General features: G+C 36.2%; 2 protein-coding genes across 2 annotated transcripts; both read right to left on the bottom strand.

The window, feature by feature from the left end:
- Window positions 1-690: 690 nt before the first annotated feature.
- LOC125849993 (bifunctional protein FolD 4, chloroplastic) lies at window positions 691-4058 on the bottom strand. Its single transcript, XM_049529927.1, has 5 exons — window positions 3757-4058; window positions 2864-3189; window positions 1893-2129; window positions 1591-1758; window positions 691-1302 (listed from the first exon to the last, which is right to left on the bottom strand). The coding sequence occupies exons 1-5, from the start codon at window positions 3956-3958 to the stop codon at window positions 1132-1134; spliced, it is 1104 nt and encodes a 367-aa protein (XP_049385884.1). The 5' UTR covers window positions 3959-4058; the 3' UTR covers window positions 691-1131.
- Window positions 4059-4541: 483 nt separating this feature from the next.
- LOC125853898 (K(+) efflux antiporter 2, chloroplastic) lies at window positions 4542-15856 on the bottom strand. Its single transcript, XM_049533646.1, has 21 exons — window positions 15605-15856; window positions 13756-15418; window positions 13419-13590; window positions 13228-13318; window positions 12808-12944; window positions 12658-12717; window positions 12423-12542; window positions 11974-12042; window positions 11686-11751; window positions 11389-11478; window positions 10868-10972; window positions 10638-10766; window positions 10074-10283; window positions 9469-9618; window positions 8319-8372; window positions 8139-8197; window positions 5949-6015; window positions 5700-5876; window positions 5400-5456; window positions 5134-5208; window positions 4542-5022 (listed from the first exon to the last, which is right to left on the bottom strand). The coding sequence occupies exons 2-21, from the start codon at window positions 15348-15350 to the stop codon at window positions 4900-4902; spliced, it is 3606 nt and encodes a 1201-aa protein (XP_049389603.1). The 5' UTR covers window positions 15351-15418; window positions 15605-15856; the 3' UTR covers window positions 4542-4899.
- Window positions 15857-17241: the final 1385 nt, after the last annotated feature.

Raw genomic sequence — 17241 nt, 5'->3', positions numbered from 1 at the left:
TCTTAAAAGTTAGAAAATCAAAAACTTGAATTTATAATTCTAAATTTCGTTTTAAAAATTAACTAAATTCTAAATTGATGAACTAATTGTATGTTAGTGTTTGATATGTATGTATATATTGATATTGGAGTGTCTAATAGGTACAATGTTGAGTTGAAGTGTCTAAGCGAATTGCACACAACTTCAGGAGACTGTGAATGACTTAAACGTTTTAGAAATCACCATACAATTTGAGACGGAGGGAGTACAATCAATATGGTCAAGATATAATAGAAAGCATCTATCAAACTTTTGGCTTAGGATGTTTGAAATGAATTTTTGAACTGGTAATGTCATGAGTCTTGGAGCTGAACAAAGAAAAAATTACATTTGTATGTATTATTTAAAAATTGTAGCAAATTCACTATAACCAGAAAACAAACGTTTGAATCAGCAGCACTCCTTCCATTATTATTTTTCCTTAAAAGGACGTAAGAAATACACAATAAGGAACGACTGTCAATTTGGTAAAAAAAAATCTGATCAGAGGTGAAAAGGTGGGTAAAAAATAACAATGAAGATCCATATTTTATATCAGTAGAACATTTTATTTTATTTGAAGGAATAAAAGCACTGCAAATGCATGGATGTAAAATTAGTCATAGTGCTACATTCTTGAAAGTTCAAAGAAGTGTTTTTACCAGCATCATGTTTTACTCAAATGATATGAATCTGCATATATGTTGAACAAACCTTACAGCTAATAGCACATATACAATTGTTCTGAGTACAAGAGCTTCAGTCAGACCACTCAACAACTGACGACAACAATCCGAAAGGAAAAAAGGGATTAAAATGTGCAATCAAACCATAGCGGGCGAGCTTGTTTCACCTAAGACTTGATTTCCGCCATCAGACCTTATTCCCTACCAAACTCTATAAAGTATGTCATGGTATCCAGCTTTGACTGCACCTCTTAGGTAGCTTATCATTGTCCCTCGAGTTGAAGATCGTTTAGATCCTTTGTTCCCTAAAGTTAGTTTTCACACTACAAGCTCATAAAGGCAGATACATGCCGACTAAGAGGCAGTAAAAACAGCTGAGAAGCTCAACAATATGGTCCACCTGGTTAGACTACTGAACTTCAAAATCTCACTTGAAGTTGTTAATTCGCTTTGCTGATAACAAAGTATTGGAGAGAAGCATTGCTATAGTCATGGGCCCAACTCCTCCAGGAACAGGAGTAATAGCTGAAGCAACCTTGATGGCCTCCTCATAACAAACATCTCCAACTAATCGATAGCCTCGAGGATTTGTAGCATCCTGTTGGACAGAATAAAATCAGCACTCATCTAGGGAAATCAGAAGGCAAACATGCATTCCACTATAGGGAAATTGTTTCTGTTTTTTCTTTCTTTTGGGGTGTATCGCTGTGATGGGAATATTGTTAAACAAAAAATAATAATTACTACATTCTTAAAGTGGTCCTTGAACTAGCAATTCTATCATATTTATTTGAAGAGCATGCTGGGAAAGGCACAATAACACACAAAAATTACTGCATAATCACAAGGATGACAATTAGAAGAAAACAGTATATAGCTTTCACACCTCCACAGGATTAATCCCGACATCAATAATTACTGCCCCAGGCTTGATCCAGCTACCTCTAACCATGTTTGGTTTCCCTACAGCTGCTATTATGATATCTGCTTGTCTTGTGATCTCCTCTGGGTTCTTGGTTCTGGAATGAACAATGCTGACGGTGGCATCTTCCCTCTAGTGTAAGAATAGGAAGAAACATTGGAAAGGACAAAAGAAATACACATAATTATAAGAGACTAAGAGCTCAATGCAATGCTATCAGAAAAAAGGCTCTCTCACAAGAAGATCACTGTTTATTAGACTATTACCTGCAGCAGCAAGGCAGCAGGCATTCCAACTATATTGCTCCTGCCAATGACAACCGCTTTTTTCCCCTTGATTTCCACATTGTACCGATGAAGAAGCTCAATGCATCCTTTGGGTGTACAGGGGACAAATAAGGGCTCTCTACCTCGCATCGCAAGCTGGCCAATATTTAGTGGGTGGAATCCATCTACATCCTTCTCAATGCAAACAGCATGTAGGATTTTCTCCTCATCCATATGCTGATCCAAAGTTGATGAAGACACAATTCAAATTAGAAGATAAAGGTCTAGAAAGATATCAACTCTATCAGAAGTGGAATAGCTTTGAGATATATCATTGATCTATAAACTCATCCATAACATAGAGTATTTTCTCTTTATCATACATGAACATGATCTGATTAACTGTGATTACTGTTACTACAAAGATCAAATCTGCTGAGGACTAGTTTTATGAAGCACCAAATTAACAATCTGATTAACTTTGGTTATCTCTAATATTTTTTGAGTCATTACTTCTCATTCTTCAATATTCTCGTCATATCTTTTTACTCTTGCATTCCTTTCAAATCATGTTCTTAAAAATGATTTCTTGAGCTAGGTTCTATCGGAAACAACCTCTCAATACGACAACGGTAGGGTAAGGTCTGCGTACATCCCACCCTCCCCAAACTCCACTTGTGGGACTATACAGGGTATCTTGTTGATTAGCAACCACAAATGATGTCACAGTGTACTATCTGAGAAACTGAACTGATATAGATCAGCAGTTTCTCTCTCTTAAGATCCAATTCATACAACAGTAACAAAAAAATGACAAGGGAGATCCAACAGTAACAATTTAGACATGATTCTGGGAACACAACTCATCCATATCCATCTTGGATAAAACTAATCCAGATGAAGTCGAACGTCAAACATTCTTAACTCTAAGAAAATTCAGCAATAAAAGACAAAAAGGTTTAGTAGCATACCGAAGGTAATGGTAGCTGAACAAGAATTCCATGAACCATAGGATCATCATTGAAGTCTGAAATATACTTGAGAACTTCTTCTTCTGTTGAGTTCTCAGGCAAACACACTTCATAGGATTTGATCCCAGCAGTTTCACAAGCTTTTTTCTTGTTGCGAACATAAGTTGCAGAATCTTTCCTATCCCCAACAAGTATAACTGCCAGGCCAGGAACAACACCAATCGAATCTTTCATCCTAGTTATTTCGGCATTTATTTCATCTCTGACATCTTTTGCAACTTTTTTCCCATCAATCACTTTTACCGATGCCTCACTAGCCATTGCAGCTGCACAGCAATGCAAATAATTCAAAAATCTTTAAAAGGTAGGTCCGTCAAACCAAACCAACAATGCCACGAAACCAGACAGTTGGGGAACATGCAAGAAAAAATCCAGAGTAAAACAATGGCGTTAAAAGGAAAAAGGCCCAACTATGAGCCAAGGACCAAACACTTCAAGTGCGTGAAATTCTCAACCAACTTACCTAAGAATACTGAAGTTTAAAAAATTGTAGACATATCTCTCTGACCAATTAAACAGCTTACAGAGATCGTTTATTTAGTAAAGGTCTGGACTTTTAATACCTATACCATCAATTAATCCCATTTTAGATCTCTGAATCCTTGTTTGGTCATCTTCTAGCTTAAGATTCTTAACATCACGCCTAAACAGCTTGCCAATATTATAACTTCACTGAAAACATAGATTTTATGTATTGTCAATTCCTCAATATCTAGTTCATTCGCCAAAAAAAAATGTACTACCTTTACCCTTTTTACAAATCCATATTCCAAACAAAGATATACTTACAAAGCAACTTAAAAGCTTGGGAATTGCAAAGTAAAAGAATTTACCAGTGATGATGGAGGAAGAGGAAAACGTTGAACGAGTGATGATGGTTCTGGGAAAAGATGGGTTGTGAAAGAGAGCCAGAGAGGAACGGAAGCGAATTTGGTGGGGCCCAAGAAGTGGTAAAAACCGAGCTGCGGCGGCGGTTGACGGCGGTGAGCAGTTGTTTAACTTCATCTTCATCATTGTTATCGGAGATGACGCCATTTTCCGACAAAGAAGATGAAGTTGAGCTCTAAGTCTCAGCCCTATGCTTGCACCGTTTTTTGTGTTTGGGGTTTTAGATTTTTTGCCGTAGGGTTTTGGACCATTTAATTTTTAATCAGAAAAAGGAGTTTCTTTTCAGATTTGGCTTAATTGTACTGTTGGTCCCTCGGTTATAGCTAAATTTTAATTCAGTTCCTATCATTTTTTATTAAGTACAATTAACTTTGATCTTTTTCTTAATGAATGGAGTACTTAAGTTAATTTTAGATTTTGGAAATATCTAGCAAGGTTAAAATATGTTTAAAACTAAAAGTAGATTTCCCCTACTTTTTTTATTTTTTACTTGAAAGTATCCAAACGAGCTCTAAATTTATAATCTAATTACCCAAAACAACCTATGATAAAAAATTAAAAAGTAGGTTTTGGAAACTACTACATCTATAAGGTAAAAAAAATTCAAAACACACAGCAGAACAAAGTTATACTCTCAGTTAAAAAAGAAATCTAAAGGCTAATCTCCTCCAGAATTATTTTGGACAAAAAAAAAAACTTTTAATTTTCAGTGGTTCCCATCATATACTTGAAAAAAAAATATTCCAGAAAGGCATCCTTTCTTTTTGATATGCAAGAATATTCCACGTAGCTTTTGCATACATTCAACTATATCGATGCAAACTACCTGGATGACCTTATATCCTGAAATGCAAAAACAAAAACTTTTCGAACCAAAGCAATTAAAAGGTCTATCACCTAGTGGTTTTGCCATAAAAGAAATTTGCTCTCCTGCATAGCTTCTTGCTTGCTATACTTCTGTACATTCTTTTAAAAATGGGGGTTAACTAAAAACACTATACACTTATAAGGACTATCTTCCCTTCTATTGCCCTTCGTTTTTGGTTGTAGGTCCAAGCAATGCAGATTCTTGTTTCTTCTAATGGGTATCATATTGCTAGTGTTCCTTCACTGACTTGGTTCTCATCCGATGAGTCTGAGGGCGGAGCTTTGGCTTTACTCACCACACGAGAAAAACCATAGCCTAGAGAACTTCCGCTAGTTTCACATAGCTGCAAAACAAAATCAAGTGTATTTGTATTAAATATCTAACAAAATCTGAAACGGATGCAACCTCTAGCAACACTCCAAATGCAAAGACAAGTAGTGCAAGTATAATTTACCTCAGTAAGCTCAGAGAGGTGGCGGGACCTAAACTCGTTGATTGTTGCTGCTATCTCCGACATTGGCAGCTTAGCCTAGAAGATATAATATATACTCAGAATTTTATTTGTTTCACTCAAGGAATGGTTAAAGAATGTCAAAAGCCAACTACAAGGAGGTCGAGATGCAAAGGATAGATTATTGCATCACAAGATCCAACAACCCATCAAGAATGCTCAAATATAGAGTAGAACAGATCTCTATCCAATCTATCAAATCTACTTACTTGTGCAAGGACAGCAGCGGCCAACTGCAGGCTTGGTTCCAAGGTCTCGGGCACAACCTGTAAAAACATTTATCCACCTCAATTTATGCATTGTTCATCATTTATCCAACTATTCCCTCTTTCATGCATAATAAGTTACAACTAGAGATGTCACTGTAGCACAATGTTAATACAACAGCAAATGTATAAATATTTCAAGGCTCAGAATCCTGATGTTATCCAGAGAATCCTAAGTGCAACCAACATGAACGAAGTTTCCAACAAAAAGATCAATAGCAGAAATTAGAATAAGAAAGATACCGCTGTTGCTCCAGCTTTCTCTAAATTAAGGCCATGATCCACATCATGAGCACGTACAAATGTTTTCACATTGGGAAAGTACTTGTTCAAGGCCCAAACAGTTCTGTAATTTGCACCAGGAGTATCTAATGTTATTGCAGCAGCACATGCTCTTTCAGCTCCAACTTTATGAAGAACCTAGAAATCGAGAATCAGAATGTCAAAATAAAATATCCACACCATATTTGTAAGTTCAGAAATTTGGTTTACCTCTCGGCTACCAGCATCACCAAAGTATACAGGAAGGTCAAGTGCACGACCAACTGCAACACGCTCACTGCATTTATTATAAAAAACATTTATTAAGACGAACACCATGATAATAATTGGATAATATAAGTGAACAACATCTCCTGCACACCCCCTTCCCAAGATTTCTTTAGATACAATAATAAAGTTAAACTCAGCTTGTTGATGCTCTTATAATCAACTACTGAAAAGTACTCCAGGATGAATATGGTGATATTCAAGATCCAATCACAATCAAAACTCCAACATATAAGGAAACTCTAATACCCATTTATATTTGCTCAGGGCCAGTTGCTTCGAAAGCTTCTTTCATGGTGGTTTTAGTTGTGGAAATGAATTTCTTTGATTTCATATCCGCCCATACACTTACACAGTTCATAAATTCATTGAACGAATTCAAGGATTCGTTGGTAATTTGACTTTAGCCACCATGGTATCTTGGTTGCTTTGTTTTTGCTCAACTAGAATCTTCAGCTTGTAGCCTCAAATCTCCTTTACTCTCTGGTTAGATTAGAATTGGTTTCCATTCAAGGTAATGATAGATAATTTTGGTTGAAATTTACAGCAGAATTGCTCAAACCAACTCTGACGATCTCTCTTCTCCCTTCTAACTCTCACACTTCTTTTCCTTTTTGAAGTTTCTTTCTGGTGGTGGGGATTGGTTGCAGTAGTGAGGAGAGAAAGCAGAACGGAAGACACAAATCTGGTGTGGAGGTGGTGGCAGAGGGAGAAGGGGAAGGGGAAGAGTAAAGCCATTATGGTGATGCTGGGATGGGGGAGGAGGTGGTGGCAGGGAAAGAGAATGAAGAAGAGAGATTTATTTTTATTCAAAATGCCTTTTACGCTCTTAAACATGGATCATGCCATGTCAAAATGCCTTACACACATCATGCCATGTCAGCAATGTGTCTGATAGGACACAGTTTAAAAATGGATCAGGTGTTCAATAGGTACAATTTTACAAGCCTTACTCTAGGTCTCTTATGAAAATTTGTGACAAGTTTTAAGGGGCTATCTATCTGTTTGGCCTTTGATTAACATTCAAATATTCAAATCTGATTTGTAAAAATAATCTAATAGTTCATTAAAAGACTACTACAATCTGGTTCAATTTCCTCAATTCTCCAGCTTGGCACTGCGGCACTCTTTTGGGAAGCCATCGTCCTCTTCTCTTTCATTGTTATTCCTTTGATGCATGCATGAATGTGAACATGTATATAGATACAGAAAAATAAACTTTTACTTTAAAATCCTAAAAGCGGATGATGACTGATGACTCACAATTAACAAACTATATAAGTCAATTTCATTGCTTGCTTTCATGACTGAATTATTATACTACCTAATAAAACTTCCTTCTACCTCATTTTGTATAATGATGTTTGATAGGACACCAAGTTTGAGTCTTTAAGATGTCATTTTTACTTGAGTAACAACAACATACCCGATGTAATCCCACAAGTGGAGCCTAGGGAGGGTGGATGTACGCAAACCCTACCTTTGTGGGGTAGAGGTAAGATGTCATTTTTACTTGAGTATTTTAACAAAATAGTCAATTAAGTGGGCAGAAAATTGGTTTGATTGAAAAAATATTACATCAAGCTTTAAAATTTAACTAGTAAAAGTATTTGAACTCCTGAAAGTTGTATAGAGTAACAACGGAACATATCAAACAATTTGGGATGTCCCAAAATAGTAAGATTGTCATATAAGCTGGAGGGAATAACAAATTGCAAAGAATAAATATCTTTAAATAACGATTCTAAAAAAAATTGGCATCTTCTGATTTTCAGTTGTTCAGTTTCTATTTCAACATTGCACTGAGATGCTATATCATAAAAAACTTGCAAAAAAATACTACAACTCATATATAATGAGAATATCATAAACCATTGGGAAGTCATGAAACTTGATAATAGTTACTCATTGGCTCTGTTTCCTCAGGGGTAAAACATTCTCTACAGCATAATATCTTATAAAGGAAAACCATGTTCTTGCATCTGGTTAGATATAAAGGTTGGTGACTTTTAAGAGTAGTTGATAGTGGAGGTGCTGTTGAGAGATAAGTTGTGAAAAATATATAAAATTCTAACCTTCACTAAACCCACAGGATCTGAAACCAGTTGAATGTGAGCAAAAAGAGAATCATACCTTCGCACATCAAGCGCAACAAACGGAATCAGTCGCTCGGAGAGAAGTTGGGCAATGATCTGTTAAGATGAAAACTAACTCAACAGACAGAAGCTGGGATGGATAGCTTCATTTTTCCAAAGTTTGACAATGATTTGTCAAATGATCAATTAACTAATTCATGAAAGCAGGGGGCAAAACCTGGCCAACGCGACCAAATCCACAAATAATGATATGATCTTGCAAATCATCTGTCTGGAAAAGAAAAAAGGAACTATTAATTTATATTATTTTAAGCAACCGATTGAAGTCAGTGAAATCTTCTTTACATTTATGCAGGTAATAATCCAGAAAGATATCATTACATGTTGTAGTCCTTCAAGTAATGAACTTTGGTAACTGAACATCTGTTACTTCTCATACCAATGATCTTCATAATAAATGCTAACGTTAACGATAACATCTTATATAGAGCAAAGCAGCAATGAGTTAAATAAGCTCAGAAGGAAAACCAAGTGAGGCATTAGGTTCAGAGGAAACCTAATCAGAGATGAGATGGATCTATAATTCCATAGATAATTACTTTTCAAGGCAAGAATACTTCCTTGCAAAAAATAAAATTGTGCCAAAAGTAAAAAGGCAGAGAAACTACAAGGGTTCAGAAGGCTTAGTGCCACAACACTGAGGCACGAAACTTAAGTAGCAACAACAAAGTACAGCACAAAACTTGAGAGATGAACCAGGATAAAAGAAAGGCATTGAAAGGAGAAAGCAGCTAGGGATGAAGAAATTTGAGAAACGGAAGGACAGCCAGGGATGAAGAAATTTGAGAAATGGAAGGACAGCCAGGGATGAAGAAATTTGAGAAAGGGAAGGGGAGTAAAAGGAAATGTTTTCTAGCACCAAAATTCCAGCTTTCCTTGTCTCCAGAACTACTTTATGGTTTTCTTAACAACAGTAATATGCCCCTTAACCTTGGCCCTTTAATTTATACCCTGTAACTATTGACAACCTGAAACCAAACTATTTTGTGTAAGCTTGCAAGGTCCTGAACCTGAAGTACAGGTCTAACTGTATTTTTCTGTGATCTACTCACAAATCTAGCACCACAACAAATAATTATGTGACATGCACCTACTTTTGGCAGCTATATTTTGCTTGAAGTAAGATGTAATCAAGTAGAATATACTAAATGTTCGAAAATTGTAGAAACGAAAAACAGAGGCTTTAGTGTGATCTGTCTTTAGGGGTCAAAATATAAGAATTTGCAAACATGTACACGGTTCATTAGTTTCATCCTTGCTAAAAGCCAAAGAAGAAAACTAGTGCCACCAAAAGTAGGAGGCGGTACCTCACTTTCATCAGGCAATAAACTTCGCACATCTTGCAGCTCAAAACGAGATGCTATTAATTGACCTCCAGCAGCTAGATATGGTGTGAGGGCCATTGAAATTCCAACCACAAGAAACAGCAGAGATGACAATTCAGGAGACATTATTCCCTGGAAAAAAAAAAGGTAAAACCAATGAGGAATCATTAAATAAACTAATACACTTATTCTAAGAAGATATATTTTTGTCATGGGGCAAAATTCCTCATAGATCTTAGCATTGTGCTGTCCAGATAAGTTGCAGCTTCAAATCTATTTAAGGGTAGATAAGGGCGAACAAGCCTCATGAAATAAGAGAAATGTAAGTAGATATAAGATGGCCGACGTAGATAGAAACTGGAAGGATTGATGGTAATTAGTCTCCACTTTCCCAACAACAGGATCAGACAAGCTCAACATTTGATTTCAGTACACAGGTCATTTGTAGACAAGGTCCACAATTCCTTGACAAAGGAAGAGAAGATGTTTAAACAGCATCGCAAGAGAGGGAGAAAAAATGGAATAAAAGAATTTTATTCACGGATATGAATTGCTTGTGAAAGGTTAAAGCTATCAAAGAAATAAACCTGATTGACAGCTTCACCAAAGGCTACAAAGGCAAACTCTCCACCCGGAGCAAGTAGGAGACCAACTCTTACTGCCGATACAATTGAAATACCAAACAGTTTACCAATTAATGCAACCAAGATAGTCTTGCCACCTAATAGAAGTCCCAATGAGCCCATAATCACTGGAAAGTTTGAAAGAAGAAGCTTGGGATCAATGGACATTCCAACCTGCAAGCCAGATAATACTTGTTCAGTTGTAAAGACGCAAAGCACCCATGGTCATAATAAATATATTCATGGACAACTCTCATTTCATCCTTGATAAAAGTTGATTAAAATAGATAAAATTTTGTTTGCTACACAGCTGAAGTGGTATTACAGAACTCAGAAGTACAGTCATTCAATGAGAACAACTCAGGAGAGACAGTTAAGCTCTACAAGCTGGCGAGAACACTAGAGCAAGAATTTTAAAATGTAAATAGAACCTTACCAAGACCTATCCTACCTTAACTCCGAATGACTAGTTGTAGGATTACAAAACTGCATTCACATTGTCCACCAAACAAGATCATTATCACCTACCGTCATGAAAAAGAGACCCAGCAGGAGTCCACGATATGGAGCAATATCTGATTCAACTTGCAACGAAAATTCAGTTTCTGCCAGAAGCAGACCAGCTAAAAATGCACCCAAAGCCATTGAAAGGCCAGCCTGCATTAATTCACGTCAGTTAACACATCGTAGCCTCCACAAAATAACGGTTCTAACAAACTTGGCCAGTATAGATGGACCCGTAAGAATTTTGTAAGTACCCTGGCAGTCAGAAGACTAGTCCCTAGGATAACAAGGAGCGTATTTGCCGAAAATATTTCTGCATTTTGGTTCTCTGCAATCTGCTTATAAATAGGCCGCAACAGCTAAAATCAGAACAGAGAACGAACATATTAGTGTCCTCGGATTTAACAGCAAAATATCTTACGAGACTTGTAAAATGAAAAGTGTAATTAGTACCCTAATTAATATTGGGATTTTTACACTAATAGCCGGACAGATTTACTGTTTACTCTTTTCTAACCGGTATACATAGAGTCCTTGGATTTAACAGAAAAATATCTTACAAGACTTGCAAAAAATGAAAACTGGATTTAACACCCTAATTATCTTTTGTAACAGTCAAAAATCAAAAAATTAATTTTAATAATCTATAGGCAATAGAAAATGAAAGACCATGGTCAAATGTCATAAGAGATGTAGTTTGGACTTAAAAACTATATACTACTAATCTGAAGCATTTATAATATTGGAAGAGATTCTACACGAACAAACAGCTTACCAGACGTCCTCCGGCAATAATGGCAGTGATGGCTACAATTGCCTTTACAGCAGCCAAACCAAGGGCCTCAGCTATTGCTCGGAAACCAATCTAATAAGAAAGTTCTGTTATAACAAGGCAATTTGGAAAATGGCAACAGTGTGTACTCACAGCTATTGAAAGGAAAGAATGTTGTTTTTGCATGTGATTTGAGGTCCAGAACCTCATATAGCTGGAATCGTAATTATTAAAAGTTCAAAACAACAAAATTTCAAATTATTTTTCAGAAGACAGTCGGAAATGTAAAAGAGTCCATACCCCTCCTTTTGATGAATTTGGTGAAATTAGTGGTATCAGTATGAGTAGAACAACTACCGCCAGATCCTGGGGGATAAAAGGAAAAAATTGTTAAATCATATCACAAAGAAAATTCTAAAAGTATCACAGCACAAGTATATCATTTCAAGTGCATAACAGCACCTATACGGTGATGGAAAGTACATATATGTGAGTTGTGTGTATGCCTAGATACACATAATATTATAAGTTTCAACACCCATCTCATGAGAAAGATGCGACAGCTTTGTACTGTCTATATGCGGATACCTGAAAGAGTAATACGGAAAATGTAGCTCGTCCATGTCGTGATGTGCTCTCACCACGCTCCTGCAATACCTGCAGATAGGCAACATAATCATTAGTTAATAAAGTTTCATTTACAATGAGTAAGAGTCACAGGTACACAGACAAACCATATATAGATAAACTACAATGCCTTGGATTGTAGAAAACATGTTGAATCAACAAAGAAAATATAAGGAAAACTCCAATGCTGATTTGATATCTCAGCATAAGCCATTATCAAGAATTACTGCTTCTGGATTTTGGGGAACATATCATAATAATGTTCCCTTTTTAAGCATTAACTTTGATTAGAGTGTTGAACTGGTCACCAAATCAACGTATTTAATGAGTATACAAAACCACTTAAGTGCCAAATCTTGCCCATCATTCATCTAGCAAGGAAGACCTGCTAAAGATATAGAAGGATTTACCTGGAGGACGACAGCAGTGGAAGATAAGGCAAGCCCATTCCCAATCACAATTGCAGCAGGTCCAGCCTGCCCGGCAACCAAATTAGCAACTAACCCGACCACCACAGCTGTCACTAAGACCTGCGTTCATTTATTGAAATTACTAATTAGTGTGAAAAGCTAATTCGTTGAGACCCTCTAGTAAGCAATATGGTGGTGGGTTAACAATACCAAGTGCTCAAACTTTTGCAATTACCTGAGCACTGCCCAATCCAAAAACGTATTTCTTCATAGAACTTAGTCTCTCAACAGATAGCTGTCGAAGAGAATACAAACAGAAGTTATTAAGGCAGTATTTGTAACACATTCAGAAAGAAATAAACTAGTCAATTTTCCTAGAGTCTACCTCTAAGCCAATGTTAAATAGCAGGAAGACAACTCCAAATTCAGCTATAGCCTTGGTCCCATGTACATGACGTATGATAGACAGACCATAAGGTCCAATCAAGATTCCAGCAGCCAAATACCCAAGGACAGGACTTCCTGTACATTACAGCACAGAGAAGATGAACCATTAATAGGAAACACGACTACATCTACGGTCTATCACGGAGGAGCAAAGAACACAATATCTGTGATTTACATCAAGGTCACAAAAAACTTAGTGTCCAATAAGCAAAGATCATGTTTCAACCTTTAGAACATGTTCAAGGAAAGACCTAGCAGGAAACCTTTACATCAAGAACAAGTTTGGTGAAATTATCATACATAATAAGCCACAAGTCACTGTCCTCATGCAATAAAGAAGGTAGCAAAATTCAATTACCTCCTGGAATTTTCTGGAAGATGGGCACAAAGATAACACTTGCAAGCAATAGCCATAGCATGTCAAAAAGAGAAGCTTCTTCCTCATTTATCTGAAATGAGAAACAACACCATTAGCAAGTAAAAGTAAAGCCCCATCCTAACAAAATGGTGATGGCAGGCATTAAATTAGTGGGAGTTTGAGAGGCATGCCTCTTGATGAGGAAGCATCTCCATTAGTGTCTTAAGTTTCTTGGGAAGTTTTCTTATTTGTCGAACCAGAGGTCTTGCATTTGTCGAGACCTCATCAATGCTTGTGGTAATTATGTCTGGCTGCTGAAATGACTGAAAAATTCGCTCTGATCGATTGAGGTAAAAGGCAATTCTGTGACAGATGTCAGAAGCATATCAAATGCCATAACCACAACAAGCTATATCAATCTAATGATACAAAGATTGTATCCTAACGAGGCACTTATACATGCAGCTACTGAGATTAGTTTCATCTTCTAAAAGAAACAAAGAATGGATAGTGTTATAGTAGTTGTACCCTGCTCCCATCAGTAATGAGCCAACCACCAGCTTGGGCAATTGATTCCTTGCCGACTCAATGAGACTCTGGAAAACTGAAGCAGGTGTGAACTCTTCACCATCTGAGGGAAATGAGAAGAAAGATGCAGGCAAGAAACGAGATGATTTCTTCAATAATGCTTTGGGAGCACTAAGCGGTGAACTGTCCCTAGCTGATTCCTTGTTGACCTCCTGCCTCACAGTTTGAACACTTTTTGGTTTTTCTGCATCAGAATCAGAATCTTTTGAGGAGTCTAGAACTAACTTTCTATCTTCATCATCACTCTCATCAGGCAATGGCCCACTGGCCACCCAAGCATCCTCCAGTTGTACCTCCCGATCTTTATCAATAGCACTCTCAACTGAATTTCTAGGGAATACCTCATTCTCACAAAGGGTCCCATCGACCGACACTTGGCCTAGAGCTGATGATCCATTCGGTACGACTGAAGTTTCTGCAGTGTCAAGAGGTGATACAGCTAGGTTCTTCTCGGCTTTCTGCAAAGCAATCTCCGCATCATTCACCCGTTGAGTAGCCTCGAGCTCATAAGCAACAGCTTGTTCGGCTAAAAGCATTATGTTTGAAACAGCTTCCTCGGCTTTTAAAACATTGATTTGTGCTTCCTCAGCTAGATCATTCAACCTGTCAGCCTCTTTTTGCAGCTCTTCTTTTTTGTTCTGCAGCCGCCTCAATATAGCCTCACAATTTTCCAACCGGTTCCGACACTCCTCCATATCTTCCTGAGCAGCTGAAAGTGTTGTCTCTTCCTCCATCAATGAAGTTGATTCTTCCCCTTTGCTTTCTTCAAAAGTTTTTGAAGACAAACGTCCTTGTTTTGCAGTTTGTATTGAATCGAGAGCAACTAGAAGCCTTGCCTCAGCCAAAGAAAGGGCCATTGTTGCTTTTTGAACTGCTTCTTTAGCGATAATCTCTTCAACTACAATCTCTTCAATACCGTCAAGTTGTTTGTTCACATCATCCCATGCATTAGCAGCTTCATCCTTTAATGCTATAGCAGCTTCTGATATCTTCTGCGCTTTTTCCTCAAACATTGTGCTGTTCAGCTGTGCAACTTCCAGATCCTTGAGTGCCTTCTGCAACAACTCCCTTAGTTCATCCAAATTATCCCCTTCCTTTTCTTCTCCTTTGTCTTCCTTCAACTCCTTAGCGCTACTAATTTCAGCGATGCCATTAGCACTAACACTCAAAGATCCCTCCTCAGCACTCCCACTGGACTCCACATTTCTACCATTACCATCAATAAAAGCAAGTGAATCATTCTCCTGACACCGAGGCAACTTTACTCCCCTAGAAGCCTTCACACCCGCCAAATTCCCACTCGAATCAGATTTCCACAAAGCACAACTCAATCGTATCCTCGAATATGCTAAACTATTATTACTACATCCCACAATCCGTTTCAACCTTCTCCCAGGCCGATTCCTACATATAACCCTAGCATTTCCAAGCAATTTATGCTTCAATCCTACATCACAGCTGCTTTTCCTACTGTAGTTCAAAGCTTCACCACAATGCGAAGCATTCGGCTGCCATAAACAGTAAGCAAATCCCATCCTCCTCTCCTCTAATTCACTAAACGTCAGAAAAACACCAAACCGTAATTCTCATTACCTCAAATCACCTAACAAAACAAACAAAACAAGTTTCTATTCCAATCAACAACAAATTTTACAAAATCAATTCACCCTACAGCAAATAATCAGCTAAAATCACCATAACAAACTGAAAATTGATTTTGCAATTAATCAACATTCCGCTTCAATACACATACTCAACAAAGAAGAGTTGAAGAGAAATTTGAATTTACCGATACAGAGAAGTGACAGTGAGAGAAGATATCGATATCTTCAGTACGGCGGAATTTGAGAGAAAAATTAGGTCAGAAAATGATTGATTGACTTTGCTATTGGCTCTTCCTATCGATTTTTTATAGCTTTGTCCGAAGAAGAAAGAGCCTTTCGTTTAGCGACTCTGTGCTTACTTGAAAAGTTGAAATGATGTGAAGAAATATATTTTTCTTTCTTTTTTTTCTCATTTTCAGTTGCTATTTTTTTTTTTAATTTATTTTCAGGTTTTTGTTGTCTCCCTCCCATTTGTGGAACATGACAAAATTGGATTAAAGGGTTTATTGGTGGATATTCCATTTTTCTTCATTTACATAATTATCCTCCTTGTTATTGTTTGATGGAAAATTCATTTCACAAAAAGATATTTAGTCATGTGATAAGCAATGAGTAACGTACCTACCTGAAAGTGGTTTCTAACTTTTCAATTTATTTATTTTTAGTTTTCTATCGATTTCGAAATTCATATTGAACACTCAACTAAATTTAGATGGTCTATTTGGAGTTGGTGCTCCCAATAAGATTTTCTCCATATTCAAGACTTGAATCCAAAATTACTGATGAACTTTATGTGAAGTGAATCAATTATAGGAAATCATTTCCTTTTTTATAAAAAAATGATTATTTTTATTGATCGAACCAAATTAATTGTATTGAGATTTTTAGATTTATAAATTAAATCAAACCAAACAAAATTAGGATATGGTCGATTATCTGCTTCTGTGCATGAATCCTCCTTGGGCTGAGTCCACTGGACTTCAAATTAATCCATTTGCATTTCAAATGGGCCATAGAGGCCCAAATCCATGAATGCCTTATTTCACATTGATTATCTTAATTAAGTGGATATTATAGTTGTGAATTATAATTTTATTAAACTATAGTTATATATAATAAATATATAGCATATTGTGTAGTTTTTCCTTATTTTAATTGCATTAGTTTTATTTAAATTGTAATTTAGTTTGTTCTAATTACATTGTAATTATATAATGTTGTTATTTGATTGAATTATATTAGTTGTAACTTTAATTGAATCCCATTAGTTAATTTAAATATTATTTTATTTACATCTGTAAAATATTATTTATTCAAATAAGAATTAAGAAATCAGGTGAACCTAACATATAGTCTCAAAACAACACTGTGTTGCATCGTCATACATTATTCTACTATGAATAATTTAACATTTTCTCATCACATGAATTATATATTAGAGATCGTTAATTATGTCTATCTCAATCAAGAATTATATCATGGATAATTGATATTATTTATAATTATTTTCATCAATATATGTTAATTATCAGTATAGGATGTGCTTCGAAGTCATGAAACAAGATTTGTTGGAATTAGTCATGCAGTGCTTTACTTTAGTTCTTTATGGAATATAAAGGTCTTATTTATCATAGTTTTCGACTTTTCGCTAAATATATTAGGTCGTATGCTTGATTGGCAACATCTATATCTATATTACTTCAAAATGTATGAAAGTCCTTATAAAAATTGATTGAATATTTTATAACTCAATTAAAGATTTTATAAATGAAAATTGTAATTTACTATTTTAAAAAAAATTATTTATAATTATCTTTATAAT

This window comes from Solanum stenotomum, chromosome 1 (assembly GCF_019186545.1).
Source record: "Solanum stenotomum isolate F172 chromosome 1, ASM1918654v1, whole genome shotgun sequence".
NCBI classification, from domain to species: Eukaryota; Viridiplantae; Streptophyta; class Magnoliopsida; order Solanales; family Solanaceae; genus Solanum; species Solanum stenotomum.
Note: the sequence above shows the minus strand (reverse complement) of the source record. Positions and strands in the feature narration are given on the sequence as shown.